This window comes from Leptinotarsa decemlineata, unplaced genomic scaffold, assembly GCF_025532065.1.
Source record: "Leptinotarsa decemlineata unplaced genomic scaffold, Ldec_3_MD MMD2_P_RNA_scaffold_2, whole genome shotgun sequence".
Lineage (NCBI taxonomy): Eukaryota > Metazoa > Arthropoda > Insecta > Coleoptera > Chrysomelidae > Leptinotarsa > Leptinotarsa decemlineata.
This window is the reverse complement of record NW_027412529.1, coordinates 2,609,735-2,629,082: the sequence shown is the minus strand read 5'-3', so window position 1 is coordinate 2,629,082 and position 19,348 is coordinate 2,609,735. Positions and strand designations below refer to the sequence as shown.

At 34.9% G+C, this 19,348-nt stretch overlaps 1 protein-coding gene across 9 annotated transcripts in view; it reads left to right on the top strand.

The window, feature by feature from the left end:
* Positions 1–19,348, top strand: part of Obsc (Obscurin) — a 167,813-nt gene that overhangs the window by 15,511 nt on the left and 132,954 nt on the right. For all 9 annotated transcript variants that reach the window (XM_023161616.2, XM_023161615.2, XM_023161613.2 and 6 more), the window contains 5 exons: positions 593–714; positions 4,104–4,247; positions 9,321–9,446; positions 13,982–14,152; positions 16,740–16,905. In XM_023161616.2, coding sequence (XP_023017384.2) covers positions 593–714; positions 4,104–4,247; positions 9,321–9,446; positions 13,982–14,152; positions 16,740–16,905 — 729 coding nt within the window. The remainder of the gene's footprint in view (positions 1–592; positions 715–4,103; positions 4,248–9,320; positions 9,447–13,981; positions 14,153–16,739; positions 16,906–19,348) is intronic.

The window sequence follows — 19,348 nt, the reverse complement described above, 5'->3', positions numbered from 1 at the left end:
CAACAAGACATTGACAATCTCATTTTGTCGATGTACGATAGATGTAGGGCCAATACAATTGAAAATGAACATGAATAGCTGAAAATAGAAATTATATTAAGCAAGCAACACCCCTAAAAAGAAATCACAATGAAATGGACACTGGAAGTCCAAACTGATGAAACTTTGTATTTTAATATTAGCCGTACTCTATATATATGTAGATATAGTTGTATGGTGACTGAAGAAAATTTGCAGCTTTGTCAATGGGACCTGGTGTTCCTAGGACAATAAAGCCTATTAGTTTTATTATTGATACCATCTTCAGGCGTCATTCCCGAAAATAAAATTGTATAGCTACACACGTGTCGCGGCTTTCTCAACTTCCATGTGGAAATATCACGATGAAGTCTGTTTTCTGAATATGTTATAATGGATTTCTATCAAATATCGATCAGTTCTATCATATTTTCAAAATCATATCTGAATCGAACGCCTACACATCACTTTCAGAAGTGGTAATGAAAACATGTAACTAACAGAACTGCTTTTTGGTATTACTGACAATCCAGTATTTTTCAAATACATCCAATAATATTTCTATGCAATACAGGTGGCTGGAGAAATTCTTATAGCATGGCAAAAGTATGCAGCCAGTTCTTCCGATGAACTCAGTTTGGACGTGGGAGCCGCAGTAGAACTTCTAGAAACAGATGAACACAGCTCCCCAACAAAGTAAGATATATCAGTCCAATCAAAGGTCATTAAAAGTAGTTTATAGTAATGACAACCACTTTAGGGTGGAGAATACATGGAGGGAAATTCATTCAAAAATCTTAAGTTGACTGTTTCCAACATCATCCAACTCGTTCTAAAGATGAACTAATGGGTCAGTGTTCATAGGAAAATATTTCAGAGAAAGATCTCTTTATCGTTCTCAAATGTTTAATGAGCTTGATGATATAATTTAACAATCATCGAATTTGAACACTTTCAAATGAAGATTGAAAAAAATTGTCATTGGGAAAAATCGCTACACACTTAATAAACAAATACTTTTCCAAAAATAATCTTCTTTATGACAATTATCACAACTACGTGAAATAATTCACTTTTTATGTATATTTGTTTTCTTACATAACACAATCTAAATCTGCATTCAATGTTGTCCTTATTTATACCATAGATACCTGTGCAAGCTACCTGCTTCTTGATTGTCTTAAAATTTATTTCACAATATTGTCTTATCTTCTAGTCTGGTAAATCGGATAACTAGCTTTGACAAAAATAGTTTTAACACTTCATTTATAGTCTATCCATTCCCAATTGGAACGGCAATAAAAATAAGAGTACAGTCATAAACATTTCTTGCATGTGGCCCCTAGTCGCCCAGATAGTTAGTAAACGTACTATCAAATGTAGTTGAGGAATAAAGGCTCGGCTAGCTGGACTGACTGAATACTAATTTTTTGTCCGTTTCACAATATTTCTTTATCAGTGCCGTGTGTTCGTGGGGTTAGGTGAGGTAGTGAGTGGTTTTTCAAACCGATTTTTGAAAACTGTTTCTAGAGATCAATTACCCTAACACCGAACTGATATTATTGCACTCGACGCGCGTTTCGCTAACAAGGTTAGCATCTTCAGGAGAAGTAAATTGATACTGAATCTAAAGACAACGGTTAGCTGTTTATATACCTGAAGTTTTTTGGTCTGATGTGGACTTGTTTTGTTAAATGATGATTATCCTAATTGATTTTTCGGTAATTAACTAGTGGAACCACTACCTGCAAATTAATTTGTCAACAATAGATTAAAAAGCGGACAAATTAATTTTCAGGTAGTGGTTCCATTGGTTAATTACCGAAATTACTGATGTGGACTTTGTTTGTTAAATGAGGATTATCCTAATTGGTTTTTTGGTAATTAACTAGTGGAACCACTACCTGCAAATTAATTTGTCAACAAAAGATTAAAAAGCGGACAAATTAATTTGCAGGTAGTGGTTCAGCGAGTAATTTTAAATATTCATGAATGCTTGAAGAAGGAAAACTGTCACACTTCACAGAATGCTATTGTGAATAGAATATGCGAGTTAACGAAACTCTCGTTCGACAGTTCTTCGAGTCATTAAAATAGGGGATGTCATTGACCATGCAATGAAACGAAAACAAAGGAATAAAAAATTCGCAAACGTTGATGGTGCTACAAAAGATGTGATTAGGCGAAAAAATTATGGTATGTACAAAAAAAATGAAGTACCAACCTTGGAAATGATTTGATATAAATTACTCGACTATCCCGATTACAATTACAAAACTTTGGAAACTCTACGAGGTGTCTCATTGTCTTGTGGTTTCAAATATAAAAAATTGAACAATCGGATGGTCATAATGGAATCGACACGCATTGTTCAACTCCGACAAGAATATTTGAGACGAATGAAAAGCTACCGAGAATCCAGCAGAAATATAATCTACCTCGACAAAACTTGGTTTGACACCCATGATGTTGTCAAATATGGCTGAGTAGACGAAACCATGTATTGTGCTTTGAACACACCTTCTTCAAGGGGAAAACGTTTTATAATTTTGCATGCCGGGAATGAAAGTGGTTTCCTACCTATCACTTTGCTTCTGTCGGCCAAAAAATATAAAAGATTCGTCTGCTGATTACCACGAAGATATGACTGCGGCTTCATTCGAAACCTGGTTCAGTGAACAGCTTATCCCAAATATTCCTTCAAACTCGGTTATTGTTATGGATAACGCTTCGTATCATTCTCGGTTATTGACTACAATACCAAACAATAACACAAAAAAAGCAGATATTGTTGACTTCATCTGAAATCATGACATGGAAATACCCGAAAACATTTCAACGAAAAAGGTATTACTGGCGACTATAAAACAACGTAATTTCAAAAAAGAGTATATTATTGATTCGATGTGTGAAACACGTGGTCATATTCTCTTACGTTTGCCTCCATACTATTGTGTGTTCAATCCAATTGAAATGGTTTGGGCCATAATGAAAGAAAGCTTGCGGAAATGTAATCAGTCACCGACTTTGAATACTGTAGTGCTTGACAATATAAGGCGAGTGGTGAATGAACTAGGTAATAGTGATGTGTGGAAGAACTGTGTGGCCCACGTTTTAAAGGAAGAGAACAAATATTATGTGCAAAGTTCCATAAATCCGATCGTTATTCAACCCGATGATGATTCCACCTCATCCGAATATAGCGAAGAACAATTTTGATTTTTACAGCAATTTTGTTGTCTTCTATCATTTTGTAAATATATGTTTGACGAGAATTCGGTGTGATTATTCGTGTTTTCATTGTATTTTAGAATTTTCGACTCTGAAATCAACTACCTTGAATTTCGAAGTTTTTCATAATTACCCATGGTGGAAAAATTCAGTTGAGATCACTTTTTCATGGGGTGATCAATTGCTACGATTGCGAGAAAAACTGAAAAACTACCACTGAAAAATAATATGCCGACGCCTATGTCGAGGCGGGAATTTCTTCTCTGTGCTGTTCCAATTGGTATTGGAAATACTATACCATATGTTTACATAAATTCATGAGGGATAATAATTTTTTGATGTGGCAAAAAGGTTACATATATAAATAGTATGATACTCGTTTAATTAGACTCTTTGTTCGTCAACAGAGAATGAAAATTATTATCATCGTTAAGGAAATACACATGTAGAAACCTACGACATTTGGTAGATATGTATTTTATATCACCCGTGTAACCGCGTATTCTGTCCGCTATCAGTCATAAAAGTCTGAACAGTAATTATGTTTTCCATAATAAGTTCTTTCCATATTTCCATTTGATATGGTTTAAGTCACACAAAAAATGTAGAACTGAGTATCTTCCAAATCATTACTCACCAACCGTATTTCAATTGACAGAAAAAGGAAACAGACGAAAAAAATTGAGTGACAATTTGTGAAAATGAGAAATGCATAGTAAACAGGTGACAAATGACAAACTAGAGGTTACAAAAGTGAAAGAAAAAAAGAATTTTTACTTTCAACACGTGATATCAAGCACATATTTCATTTTCACAGGAAAGAATTAGGTATTATTGACCTCTTGTATTTTCAGACGACAAAAACTTGATCATGATTTGGATACCGTGTCTGGAGAACTCCTGGATAATTCTGCTGCACGTCACAAACTGTCAGTGAAACCTAGAAGAACCCACGCCAGTTCAAGACATTCCCCAACTAGGTTGAATATCAACCAGAGGTAAATAATTTGGAATAATTTTCATGAAGAGAAGAATTGTTTTCTTGTTATTAGACAGAAATTAGTATTATCATCATAAAATAAGTACCATAGGAAAGATCTTGAAAATGGCCTGAAAATTTCCTGAAATCCTCTGGAAATTCCATCATACTTCATTTGACTAATCAGTCATCTATGTTTTGGCATTTATAGAAATTATGCAAAACCACGTCGAAGGTTTCTTCAAAGAGGAACATTTTGTAGGTGAGTTCTCAACTGAGTAACCCTCTAGCAGAGACAGGTTACAATCCCTGAAATCTAAAATGAAAAGGGAGGTTGAGTGATACCTCATTTGAAGGTCGTTCAGCTAGCTTTTCCAAAATACAAACACACTTAACCTTTCAACAAGCAGCTGTTATTTCTTCTTCAGTTTCCTCGAATCTCAAGACTTTGTTTAATCAACAATCGATTTTAGATGCTCCATAGGAAGAAATCTAGAGACTATATGTCTGGTTATCCTAGTGGCCATTCTATTGCTCCCCTTCGACTGATAGATTTGCCAGGAAATACATTATTCAGTCATTGTCTAGTCTGAAGGAAGTGATGTGGCGGAGCTCCATCTTGGTGAAAGAATAAGATCGTCTTACTGAATAATATTACGAGCCTATTTGTTTTTCTGAACTTGTTATTGAGGGGTTTATTGTTTCTTTTCTTTCTAGCATATTCAAATATAGCTCACCATTTAGATGTTCTTCAGTGAATGAAGGTCCAATGATAGTTTCAATGAATTGATGACTACATGGTAGAAAATCATAATGAGGAAAAGAGAAATGAAACTTTCTATGTTTTTACTACTTTTATTTATAGCGTTACTACAGTTTCGTCCTATACAGACATTTTCAAACTCATACAGGGTGATTCAAAAGAACTTTGACAAACTTTAGGAGGTGATTCCTCACAATATTCTAATATGAATTGTCCAAATAGATTAATGTCCGGAAACGCTTCGTTTCCAAGATACAGGATGTTGAAGTTTTATTTTTATTTTGGTTTTCTTCAAATAACTTTTGAAATACTGAACTTGATTAAACGAAACTTGGTATTAGGAGGTTTTTGAGGTGTCGAATTTGAACCTGATGTTGTTATTGCTCTTACTCGTAGGGGGCGCCACCTACACGTCTTTTTCTTTTTTTACAGATTCATAACTTTTTTGGGCGTACTTCTAGCACATTTTTCAGTAAAAAAATCGATTCCTCTATCATATCTACGTAAATAAGCTACCCTTATTACTAGTCGCTGTAAGTAACCGTTTTGGTAATTACATATTTTGTGACAGTTAGACGTTTTGTTGAAGTTTCCGTAAGTAGAAGTAGAAAACACTTGATTTGAAAGGGTTATATTTTTAGGAGTGATTAATTTTTTGGTACTGAAGAGCCTTAGGGCAAGTGTCTTAAGGCGAAACACGTGTATACCAGTTAGGGTTACAGTGTTCCATGTGAGTACAATTTATTACCATTCATTCAAAGTAGAACTCATGTGAATGATATCTGATTCTTATTCCTCCACGAATGTTCGATATACAAACTGAATAGAGAAAAGTATCTTCTGTATAATTCAGTGTTCATATAGAAGTATTTGTTTCGAAAGAATTTTTTCTTTCCTGTAAATCAATGTTTATATGAAAGTAGCTGTTTTAGGAGGACTTTCTTTCAGTTTGTGTCTGAAAGTTACTTCTTTGCATGATCTACACATCCATGTATAGAGTTACTTATTTTCAAATTGATTAATCCTTCCTTTCTTTGGAAGATTCTCTCATCCATTTTTTTTGTATCAGATGGAGTAGTAGAAAGCCAAAAACTTTCTTTCCTAGAAAACACTTATTTTGAAAAAATGGATTATTTAAACAATAATGCTCAATTATCCGATATGCATTTCATGTATGGCCTTGCAAATGGCAATGCGCGCGAAGCAAGACGTATTTACCAGGAGCGATTTCCTAATCGAGTACTGCCTTCAGCTCCAACATTTGCTAGTCTTCACCGTCGTTTTGCAAAAACAGGTAGCTTTAAGAGGGCAGCTGATATTATTGGAAGACCACGAGCAGTCCGAACCCCAGATTTGGAAGAAGCTGTTTTGAACGCTCTCGAGGAGAATCCAGAAACAAGCACAAGAGTAATTGCTGAAGCTGTCAATTCTACTCAGTCCACAGTTTGGAGAATTATCCACGATCAACAGTTTCATCCATACTATATTCAAAGGGTACAAGCTCTTTTGCCACGAGACTTCCCCCAACGCATTACTATGTGTCAATGGTTTTTAAGAAAATTGGCTGGAAATCCTCAATATTTAAGATATGTACTCTTCACGGACGAGGCAAACTTCTCCCGAAATGCTATCACAAACTTTCATAACAACCATGTTTGGGCTCTCGAAAATCCGCACGCAGTTAGTGAAAGGTATTATCAGTAGCAATTTTCTGTGAATGTATGGGCGGCAATAATTGATAATTACTTGATAGGTTCTTTCTTTCTTCCGCTCCGACTGAATGGCGCAACTTACAGACACTTTTTAGAAAATGAATTGCCGGGACTACTTCAGAATATACCATTAGAAATTCGTATCCGCATGTGGTTTATGCATGATGGGGCTCCGGCCCATTTTAGCGTTGTAGCCAGGGAATTCCTTAACACAGTATATCCAAATCGATGGATCGGTAGGGGTGTAGAAGAACCTAACCAGGCGTGGGCATCAAGGTCCCCAGATCTAAACCCGATAGATTTTTATTTTTGGGGACATTTGAAGTCACTAGTTTATACGACTCCAGTATTGAACGAGGAAGATCTAAGAAACCGAATAGTAGACGCCTGTGAAACAATAAGAAACACACCAATAATTTTTGAGCGGGTACGAGATTCAATGACTAGACGACTGACTGCCTGTATCTTCGCTGAAGGTGGACATTTCCAACAATTTATTTGAATACAATTTAGTTTCGTTTATTTTAGTTTATTCTACATATTCAAAATTTCCTGAAATAAAATGTTGACATTTCTTGCAAATTTTATTAAAACAAATACTGATTATGCACCCTTGATTCAAAAATAACTATTTCGCTTAAGGATGTCATAAAGGAACAGTAATGACCTCTTCAAACTAGTAAAACGTCAAATTTATTTCCAAAGCATTTTTATGAAAAAAGCAAAATATTCATAATAACTTCAACATGCATCGATTTTCAAATAATCGACTTGAAGTTTTCAAGTCCAAATATTTAGAAAACGGTTGCTTACAGCGACTAGTAACAAGGGTACCTTATTTACGTAGATATGATAGAGGAATCGATTTTTTTACTGAAAAATGTGCTAGAAGTACGCCCAAAAAAGTTATGAATCTTTAAAAAAGAAAAAGACGTGTAGGTGGCGCCCCCTACGAGTAAGAGCAATAAGAACATCAGGTTCGAATTCGACACCTCAAAAACCTCCTATTACCAAGTTTCGTTTAATTAAGTTCAGTATTTCAAAAGTTATTTGAAAAAAACCAAAATAAAAATAAAACTTCAACAACCTGTATCTTGGAAACGAAGCGTTTCCGGACATTTATCTATTCAGACAATTCATATTAGAATATTGTGAGGAATCACCTCCTGAAGTTTGACCAAGTACTTTTGAATCACCCTGTATAATGAATTTTGTTTATTGTATTATCAAACTTATACAATAAACTTTGTTTATTGTATAACTTTGAAAATGTCCTTATAGGACGAAACTGCAGTAACGTTGATTACAAATAAAAGTGGTAAAAAAACATAAAAAGTTCAATTTCTCTTTTCTCCAATAACTTTCTGATTAGTCAGTGGGCTATGCTTGAAGACTGGCAGTAAACAAATCTAAAGAAATGAACTTTAAACGTTCCCACTGACTAATGTGAAAGGTTTTCTTCCTTATTCAGAGAAATTGGGCAAATTTCGGATATGCAGTTTGTTAGTACCCCGTCCACTAGATGGAGTGACATTTTGTTGTTCGCTCCAACTTAGGAAAAGGAATGAAATACTCTGAAAAAATTCCGATTTTCAATTATGAAATATCATTGACTTTAGGTTGATGACGGTCACTATCTTGCACTAATGAGTGGTTAATGAGCCCGAAACCGGTTTGCAAATGTGCCCGTTCCAAAATTTAAGATCGACTCTTTCAGTAGTATTGCCAATTGCATATGCAGGAAATTTTCTGTGAAGATTCCTGCGCTGATGCCTGTCGGATATAATCCAATACCCTTCGTGGTATTAGCCAGGGGAGTAGTTGTTTTCTGATAGGCGTCAGTCCATTCAACCTACTGTGTAGGTATATTCGAGACTGGCTTGAACGTTTTGAATTCATTTCTTTAGAGTTCTCCAATAAAATCAGTCCAAACGGTCAATTTCATGGGGTTGCATCTGCCCCCGCTAAAGGGTTGATATAACTCAATCGAAAACTGAGTTTGATGTGTTTCTCCATGTTTTTGAATTCTCTAAAAGGGCCAAGATATAGAGAGCATCACCTTTTCAAAATGGCAGACAGTATGTACGGCGTATTTTGGACTGTTGTATGCGACGTTATTTCGTACCTTGTTCGGTTATGTTACCAAATGATTGATAGGGTCGAAAGTCCGGAACGGAATCGTGTTATCTCGCAACGAGCCGAACATGTACGTTGTTACGTAACGGGCGCCTATATACCTATCGAGCAATCATTACCGTGCGTCGTTACTTCGTACATTGTACAGTTAGGTTACGAAATGGTTGATATGGAAACGAATCGTGTCATATTGCAAGACGGTGTATGGTTACGTAACAGGATATTTACTCATATGAATGGACGCCTATATGCTGAACCACCTTTACATGCGCCTTCATTTCCTATCTTGTTCTGTTACGTTACGAAATATTGTTACGTTACAGGCCATAGGCTGAAATGAAGGCACTTAAGGCAGTTAAGGGTTATTTCTCCTTAACTGAAGTGAAATGATGGTTCAATGTCATTGAACGTTATGAAATGTTGTTCTGTATTCATGTTAGCTCTGTTCTAATGACATAAGTTAACGTTGATTTTCTTTCAGATGGCTCGTGAAAGAAGTTACTGGTAGTGAGAAGCAAGGATGGGTACCTTGTAGGATTCTACAAACGGCCGATGATCCTACTTTGAGCACGACAGGCCTTCCTGGAGATGCAGAATACAGAAGGCTGTAGGTTTCTTCTTTGAAAATTTTCTCACCCAATCAATTCTATAATTTTTGGTTAAGAATGAATCTAGTGCGGACGTAAATAGTCTCCGCCCTTTCTCAACTCTCGAAGCGGGCAAGATATCAGTGGACATGCTTTTTTCAAAAAAACGGTGGCATTTTTACTACTTTTTGATACGAAAACCAATAGTGTGATTTATCGCCGAAAGGGCGCTGTCAACTTTTTTCAAATAAAAAGGGGGGTCTTGTGATATCTACTATATAAAAATGGATGTTTGTTGGTTGGTTGGTTGGTAAGTGATAAACTTCTACATCGCTCAACCAATCGTGATGAAACTTGACATGTGTAAGTAATTTTTCATAGAGAAGGTTTTCAGGCTATCAATTTTCCTGTGACTCGCCACTATATGGCGCTGTAGATCGATTTTTTGAAAGTACTGTTGTATAACGCTGCGCACGCCCAAGTTCGTTGATTCTTATTCTGTCAAAACATTGGAACAGCAGCGATACAGCAACTTAGTACTAGCTTCTTATAAGAGGTGTTTCAATTTTTATACAATGACCCCAACTTTTTGAAATTTCGATAACCGGTTGCGAAGATATGTATGTTCGACTATGTATGACTATGACAATTTTTTTTAAATGAATGTTCATTCAAAATGTTCACCAAATTGAAATCTTCAGTAGGTGAAGTAGACTGTCAATTCGTCAACTGAGCTGATGAAACACGCATCGAGAAGTTATAAAATGAGCATGATCTGCTTTCTTCATTATTTACTCTGTTCATTCCGACTACTATAATTTAAGGAAATGAGAAGAAATATTCAAATTGACTTTATCCAAAATGCATGTCTTTTCAAAAAAAAACTCTGGTTATTTTTGAAAAATTATAAATAGTGACACTTGTGGTCAAACTTTGGTATTGTGGGTACCAAAACTAACATCATGTAAATGAAATAAATAATCCTAATACTTACAATGAAAAAGGTAAAGAGAACTGAGAGCAATAAAAATGAAGGAAGTAACGAGAACCATATTTTTGGCGAAAGTAATATGGCTATAGGAGTTCTAAGCCAAAATCCCATGTATTTTCTTATGGAGCTAAATTCTGGACCTTTTTGGAGACTACGGGAAAAAAATTGCTAAAACGATAAAACGTCACTTAGATGGCCAAAACTCAAAATCTAGATGTTAAATTTCCCGCTGTATGCGCGGTAGTTTCAGATTGGTCGACTGCATGACGGTAAAAGTGGAGAAGTGTAGGTGGTCTGAAAGTGGAGGTGGTCTGTAGTGCGCTTTGATGGCTAAGGCTCAGTCTACACATAAGGTTCGTTCCAACCTTGAGTCACCAACAGATTTCCAACAGTTTGTAAATCGTTGTCAACGCGCATGTCTGGTAGATATTGGTTTCTGATTAATTTGAAATTTCTGATTGGAACAGCTGATAGTTCAACTGAAGTTTGGCATGGAATTTCAACATAACCTTTAAAAATAAATATAATCAAGTGTATTTCTGGAGAGTAGTAGTACACTTTATTTTAGGAATCTTAATATACAATATATAGTCATGCATATATGAATAATTTATATACGTATATAATTTTACAGTGCGTCATGTATCACAATTTGATATATTCTAATAATAATAACTTTTTGAGTACTTTTAAGGAATTTACATGTTTTATTTCATCAGGTAACTTATTGAAACTATCTAGACCTTTGAAGAACAAAGAATTCATTCCACTCTTATAGTCTGTTCGGGATCTATAAAATGTATTACATGTTCCTGTGTTATATGAATGAATGTCACTATTTCGAACTAAATATCTGCTAAGATAGGCTGGTTGTATCCCACTCAAAATTTTGAAAATAAAAATCATGCTCAAATAATACAGTCTTTTATGTACCGGCTGCCACTGTAGAGTATTCAACATAGATTCAATAGGGGTATACTGGTTGCATCTCAAAATGACTCATACCTCGATTTTGTAGTTTCTGCAACTGTCCCATTTGATTTTGGTTAAATAGATACATCAGTATGGCACAGTAGGCCAAGTGTGGCCTCATTATGCAGTTGTAACATGTTAGTCTAGTAAAGGTTGATAAAGATTTTGAAATTCTAGAGAAAAAATACATTTTCTCACATATCTTTCTAATGATATATGGGGCATGCTTATTCAAATTTAATTGATGGTTTAATTGATGAATCCTAGGTACTTAATTTCATTTACAATTGTGAGTTGATTATTGAATATGCTGATATTAACGTCGTTAGTATCAATCTTTCTTTGATTTGAATTTGTTGTAACCATCATTGCCTTAGATTTATTGATATTCAATTTGAGTTTATTCACTTGTAGATATAATTCAATGTTCTTTGAAGATATATTGATATTTTGTACAGCTTCTTTCAAATCACAGTTTTCCGTATATACAAGGGTATATTACTAATCAACATGGAACTGGGAGATAAAAGTAGGTCACCGCAATAATTAATTTGTGTAATTAAAGATGTTCATATTTCACGTTCACTTAGAGAATTTCTAATTTTTCCTGCGCCAGCAAATACATAATTTATTTTATAACAATTTTTGCAGGTTATGTTGTTTGCAAGTTACATGAACATAAAACAGAAACAGTAATACGAAATACACATGCGTCAGACTAATGGTTAGAAGATAATCCGCAAACCATTCTGATAGATTTCGAACAGGCTTGAATCTTGGATGGAACAGAAAACTGATAGTTTACTAATGGTTGGAAACTCACGTTGGAACGCAATCACATTACTGCGCAGAATTCTGACTGTTAGAAACTGTTTCTGACGCTGATTGGAACGAACCTATAATGAACGCCTGGCAGAAACAAGACGTTCACCAATGCCCCTTCCGTGTGAAGTGGCTGAGGTCCAAAAAGGTCCAGAATTTAGCTCCATAAGAAAATACATGGGATTTTGGCTTAGAACTCCTATAGCTATATTACTGGCAAAATCATTATTTTAGAAAATGTTTTCACTTTCTCCTTGAAATTTCAAAGATACATACAATATAATGCACTTCATTATCATGTTCAGAATGTGATCAGGCTAAAACTGAATTAGGTTTCTTTTCTTGCCGTGCTAGTAATCGCACGTTAATCCTCAGCTTGACTTCTTGACTTCTGAGGATTGTTTGTTGGTGGTATGGGGGCAACAACTTGCTAAGGGAAAACAGATTAAAATTGACTGAACAGATTTCTCTTGACTAGTTATACGTTCATTTGGAAACAGTTCAATTTTACTTCATCAGCATGTTATTGTTCATTATTTGTAAACACAATTTGAAATACGATCGAGAAGCTTGAGTTTTTGAAAAATACATATAACAAAACCTTCATTTCTCATTCAATAAATGAACATTCTAAATAATGAATCGAATTGAAATTGTTATTGATTTCAAGTAACTATAACACTAAAAAATAATACCTAAATAAAAATCGTAAAAAATGATATGTATCCTTCAGTGCTTCATAACAATCAAGTATCAATTTCTTCGCAAATTCCTTCAGAAGTTCCCCAGGGATCTATAATCGGGCCTTCCTTCAACACTGTTTAGTCCACTCCTATGCTGATCATACTCGAATATATCTTTTTTTATTAAAACAATTCAAATCATGCTACCAGCTTACTTAACAATGATCCCAACTCTCTAACGCAGCAATCTGATCAATTTTGTTTGAAGATGAATCCATCCAAGTCGAAGTTTTATTATGTGGAAGATCGGCAGCTATAAAGAGATACCTACCTGAATTGAAAATTATGATTGCCAATGAGTACGTAGCTCTAGAGAATAGAACGAAAAATCTGGGACTCATTATGAACAACACCCTTAGATGTTTCTCCAACGTATCATTGATTCTAAAAAGCGACTATAATGGCCTAGTATTTATATACTCGAATGAAAATATTTTGAATAAGCGTTCAAATATAACTGTATGTCAGTCTCTCATATTATCTCATGCAAACTATGCCGATGTGATTTTTGGTTCTTCCCTTCTGAAATGTGATATAACTAGATTGCAAAGATTTCACATGCGGCTTGCTCGTACGTAGGAGAGATCATGCTTCGAAAGCTCTGGGTTGGATGAACGTGACTGAATGTAGAGCATTTCACGCCTGCTGCTTATTCGAAAAAATCGCAACCAACAAAATTCCATCGTATTCATACCACAAAATAAGATTCAGAACGAACGTACATAATCTAAATATCCGATAGAAATCACTTGACCAAGCCACAGAACAACTCTCTTCAAAGGTTCTTATTAAGTAAATTAGCTAATGAAGACTCACATTTGATTTTATTGAAGAAACGCGTTGAGAACCTACTTGAGATGCACGTTTGGTGGTTGAAAAAGAACAAGTCTATTGACTGACATTCTTTTCTATAATATATTTTCTGTTGTCATATTATTATACATTTGTATAATTTGTGTTTCAGTCAATAAAAACGATAATTATTATTACTATTTTCCTTTTAAACTTCTTTTTTTTATTGTTACAGGGCTGTGGTGAGAGAATTAGTGGAGACGGAACAAGAATTCGTGAAAGACCTAGACCAAGTTGTCCAACGATACCTAATTCCTTCCGAATCTGGAAAGGTACCGAAAGTCATAAAAGATAATTTCGATATCATCTTTGGAAACTTCAAAGAGATCGCAGAATTTCACAGAACGTAAGTAACTGTATTAACGAAGATAAGACTTTCTACATCTCTATCTTGTAGAAAGATAATTAATCTCACTCAAAAACATAACTCTTTCAATTTGAAGAAAATATGCCGTTTCAATGGTAGTCGATAATTGAAAAGTATTCAAATTGATGTTTCAAATGTTGGGTTTTAATTTTCAAAGGGATTTGGTTCTAATTCACATATTAGCAACAGCGCCTATATTAAGTTGAAATGATTTATACGTACCTAGATATTCTACTAGGAAAATTATCGTTATAAATCAATAATTAGGGAAAAATATAAATTATAGTTCAATACCATCTCCACAAGCCACATAAACAACAGTTGTTTTGTTATTTATTTATATAGAGGAAGTTAGGTTATGTGCACAAAATTTCATGTCACAGAATGTCTCGGAACTCGGAACATAAGTCAACAGAACGACACGCCTCTGAAATATGTCATCTTTGTTTGTCTCATACAGGTAACAGATTCATTGTCCTTTATTAGCTGTAACCGATGTTGCCAAATGGTGAAATAGAAACGAAACCCTTCAAATGTTGAATGCATTATTTTATTCCTCTTTTTTAAGTATTTAAATAATTTTTTAAAGAAAAAGTTTGAAATGATAAGTTTAAAATGCTTTGTTTTAGAGCTCTTTTATGAAAACTACTCGATATTCGTCAGGAGGAACATTCCCCATTCTATCTTGTTGAGCGTTGTCCTTCTTGTTCTCCAGTAGGATAGAAAAACAGATCGAAAAGTTCAAGCATTGTATTTTGAAATGAAGGTGCTGCTTATGTGAAAAGAAATGAAGTTATATCCTCATGGTTCCCATATTCCTATGATATCACCAGAAGATCGTTGTTCTCAGATTGCCTCAATTCATAACCATTATTTCGTGCCACAAAAAGTGCTGTGTTACTTTCTCGTTGGTATAGCAGAGTCCTTCCTGTCTCTTACTATGGAGTTTCTCAAATGCAACATGCTGATTATTGACTAGTATTTACCAGTAGTGGAGTAATAGGTGAGAAGTAATAGGGAAGAAGGAAATATTAAGAGCAGATAGTTGTTGGTTCACAGATGGATCAAAAACACCTTTCGGTTCTGGTGCAGGTGTTTTCAGAAGCAGACCCAGGACAGAGATCCTGCCTAGTAACCTATGCGACTGCCTTTCAAGCGGGATTTCACATTATGGAATTGTGAGCGGAGAGATTGTCTCTGGTCATACTGGCTTTGGAGGCAATGAGGCTGCTGACTCCCTTGCGAAGGAGGGTGCTGCAAGCAGCTTCACCGGACCAGAACCTGTCATTGGCATCGCTTTAGGCTTTGCCAAACAAAGATTGAACACCTGGATGGCAAAAAGATTCATGGACTTCTGGCAGAATTTTCCAGGATTGGCTCACTCCAAGGCGTTTATTCACCCTTCGAAGCTTGATATCAAACAGTTGTTGGACTACAGTAGGGTTGAACTACGATGTCTAACAGGCCTTCTTACAGATCACTGTCATTTGGATCATCATATGCAGAAACTCGGACTGTCGGAGGACAGTGAGTGTCGCCTCTGGAAAATGATAAAACTGTAGAGCACATATTATGTGTCTGGGGACCAAATTAGTTTTTTAGAGTTCGGCAGAGCCGTACTTTTACCATCTGGTCTGAAAAACCACTCACCATACAAACTAATCGGCTTCGTTAGGAAGTTGGGTTGATTTTGTCGAATGTGAATAGGTTTGAGCCACAGTAAACCCTTGCGGGTTGCGGTGGAGGGTCGACTAGACCCACTGGGACCTAACTCAACCTAACCTAATGGGTAGTTACTGAGGTGAGTGAATAATTACTTCTTCTAGTAATTCAACGTTATTTTTTACAACGGCGGTATCTGCAGCAAACAAAATTATTCACTGTGAGCATAATTCGATAATAACAATGATAAAAAAGAAACATGCAATGTTCATACTAGGGAAAAAACAACAGTACAGAAAATAACAAAAAGAAATTGAACGAATTTGCTCAATTGAATATGTATGCAATGTATAAGGTGTATCTTTGATGACGTTCATATGAAATATTGACATCAGTGTGATAGATTTTAACTGAAAAATGCTTACTTATTATATTTTTTGAAGGATGATGAATAGTTGATAGAAAAAATCATGGCAATGGTTGAAAGTAAATGTATATCAAGTAGTCAAGTAAAATGTAAACCAAGTTTGAGCACGGAGTTCAATATCACCACATAATATTTTCGTTGATTTGGGATGACGTGGATGATACGATATGATATAATTTTCCTACAAACACTGAGAAAATGTTAGTGACAGTTATCCTCAAAAAAAATTCTCCCAAACTGTTACATAGTCCTTCAGAGAGTAGACCTTCAATAGCTTTTATGAAGTCTGTAGAGTCTGCTACAGATTTTACGTGATTTGGCAGATAATTATATCAGACTATATTCGGTTAGATTATATCAGGTAAGATTAGGTTGAAATGGAAATCCATAACGTATTATATTTGAATAGGTTATGTTAGGTTAGGTTAGGTTGAGTTGAGACAGGTTAGTATTATTATAATATAATTTTTGTTTCAGAGTTCTGGTAGAAGGAGTTAAATATTATGCCAAGCAGCCCATAATGATTGGAAAAACATTCCTTAGACTCGAAAGGGATTTTGATAAGCACGTCAGTTATTGCAGAGATGAACCCATGGCACAGGAGTTCTTGGATGCTTGTGATGAAGCTTTCGATTATTTTGCAGTGAGTACTCATAACTAATATATGTGTATAATAACACTCAATACTTACACGATATTTTGAGAGGAAAAATAGCGACTTGAAGATGAATTTCCATTGATATTATGAATAAAAACTCAACTAAAATAATTTGTACAATAAATGACAAAAATGGTTTTGGATCTATGAAACATGGAAAACTAAATGATTTTTGACAGCTTGAATAAAGTATACAGTGTTGTCAGATCTAACCGACATATTTCACAACTTTGATCATCCTGACCTGTTCAATGACAGCAAAATAATAATTTTCATGAAAGTTTTGACTATGCTCCTATAAATCAAACTAGTAGATTGCAATTTTATGCCATACTGTATAACTATAAATATTCCACACTAAATTTATGGTGGGGAAGAAATGTTTTGGCTTTCTGATTCCCCGCCTTTATACATTATTAACTTTTTTGTGTAATGATGAAGAACTAGAAATCCAAATCCTGCCCTTCCCAGAAAATAAATTCCTTTCAATTCAAAATTATGGTTTTTAATGAAACCATCTCACTATCACTTCAGTTTTTTTCCAATTGATCACATTCTTTGATAGGTATGTGAATTCTAAGAGAATTTTACATTGTATTTTTATAGTTCGTCAATATAATTTCTGAAATAATTTTCACTTAAGAAATTGCATACCATTCCTTGATATCGACCTCAGTGATATCATATCTATTAAAAACGAGCATGAAATAAACAAATAGTATAGACTTATCTAGTAGAAATATGAACTAATTGGTACGTCACCTTAGTATAGACTTATCTAGTAGAAACATGAATTGATTGACGTATTCTAAAAACACTTCATTGTGTGATTTTTACTAGATAGTTTTACAAAAACGCAACATGTGTTTCGCCATACAATGGCTTCCTCGGGCGTGTCTTAATAACTAATTCTACACATTGAATGCTATATATACCTTATTCTACAATTTGAAGTACCTGAATTTCAATTACCTGATTTTTTACCTGAGTTTGAAATGAATTTAAACCTGAGCTTATGTTCCATTTTCCACATTTGCAAAAATATTCAGTAACGGAGAGTTATTTAATTCTAATTGATCATTCAGTAAATTACACGAAATCCTGGATCTATTGATTTCTAAACATTCTAGAAGATTGAGTTTCAAACTCTTCTCTTCTAAATGTAACACATCGTATTCATGATTGAACTCATGTCCTTCTGCTGAAAGGTGATTTTCAAATGTTCTTCCAGTTTGGCCAATATACAGTTTTGGACAACAGCCACAAGTCAGCTTATTTAATCCTGATCTATCCAACAACGAAGTTTTGTCTTTATTGTTTTTAATAAATTTACTCAGATTATTATTTGTTCTGTAAGTTACGTTTACGCCTTCTTTCTCCAAAAAACGGGCGATATTCCTGGTTGGTTCACCCAAATATGCCAATGTCCTATAACTGACGTTATCGCATCTTGAATATGGGTAGACCAAGTCCATGGCTTGCTTTTGAAGTTTTTTGGTAAGAATGGCGTTTATTATATCTACTTTATAACCGTTATTAACCGCGATTTGTTTGATCAAATTCAGCTCTTTCTGGAACTCCCTATCAGACAGTGGAATATTCAATATTCTGTGAAGCATACTATTGAATGCAGCAACTTTATGCCCTTACCAGCACAAAGTTGCTTCATTCAACAGTATGGTCTTCTAGCTTTTCCATGGTATAGTAGTATCATCTGCAATGAGAGTGAATTTGGCATATATCTTAACTTCAGTCGGGTCGTTGACATTTAATAGGAAAAGAATGGGGCTGAGCCCAGATCCTTGGGGAACTCCTGACGAGATTTCCCCTTTTATGCGAAATTTGGTTGAGAAACTCTGTTAGTCGAATACAAACATACTTTTTCACTTTCGGTGTCAGGGAATTTTAAACAGATACTCACAATTAACAGTCAATAACTTTTAAAAAACTCCCATGAATTTATCAGAGTGTCTACCAACGCACGATGATCCAATTATTCGAAAAAGAATCGGCGATATAGTCTTCTACATCCGAGATTCTAAAATAGAAGGTTCGGTAAGTCGTTTTATATTTAAAGAACTATTTTTGGAAGAGTGATGCGAAAATCATTGCGTAAATACCTCCCACGATTCTCAAATCTTTCTCAGTTCAGTGAAAATTCAATTTTTCATTTACGAAATGATATAGTTCCAGCCGTGGTTGATATCTACTTCTTTATTTTTCTGTACCGGGAGACACAGACTCATGGTACACCCCCCTTTTTTCCTTTATTTCTTGAGCTATTTTTACGAAATTTCGAATGTTGAATATATTCACAAAGAGGCACTTTTTGACGTGACGGAAGTTTTTTCCTTGCGGTTTTTCCGAAAATGGCCTCGAAGTTTGGTTTTTGAAGCAAAATACACTCTATACAGGGCTTTTCATGATG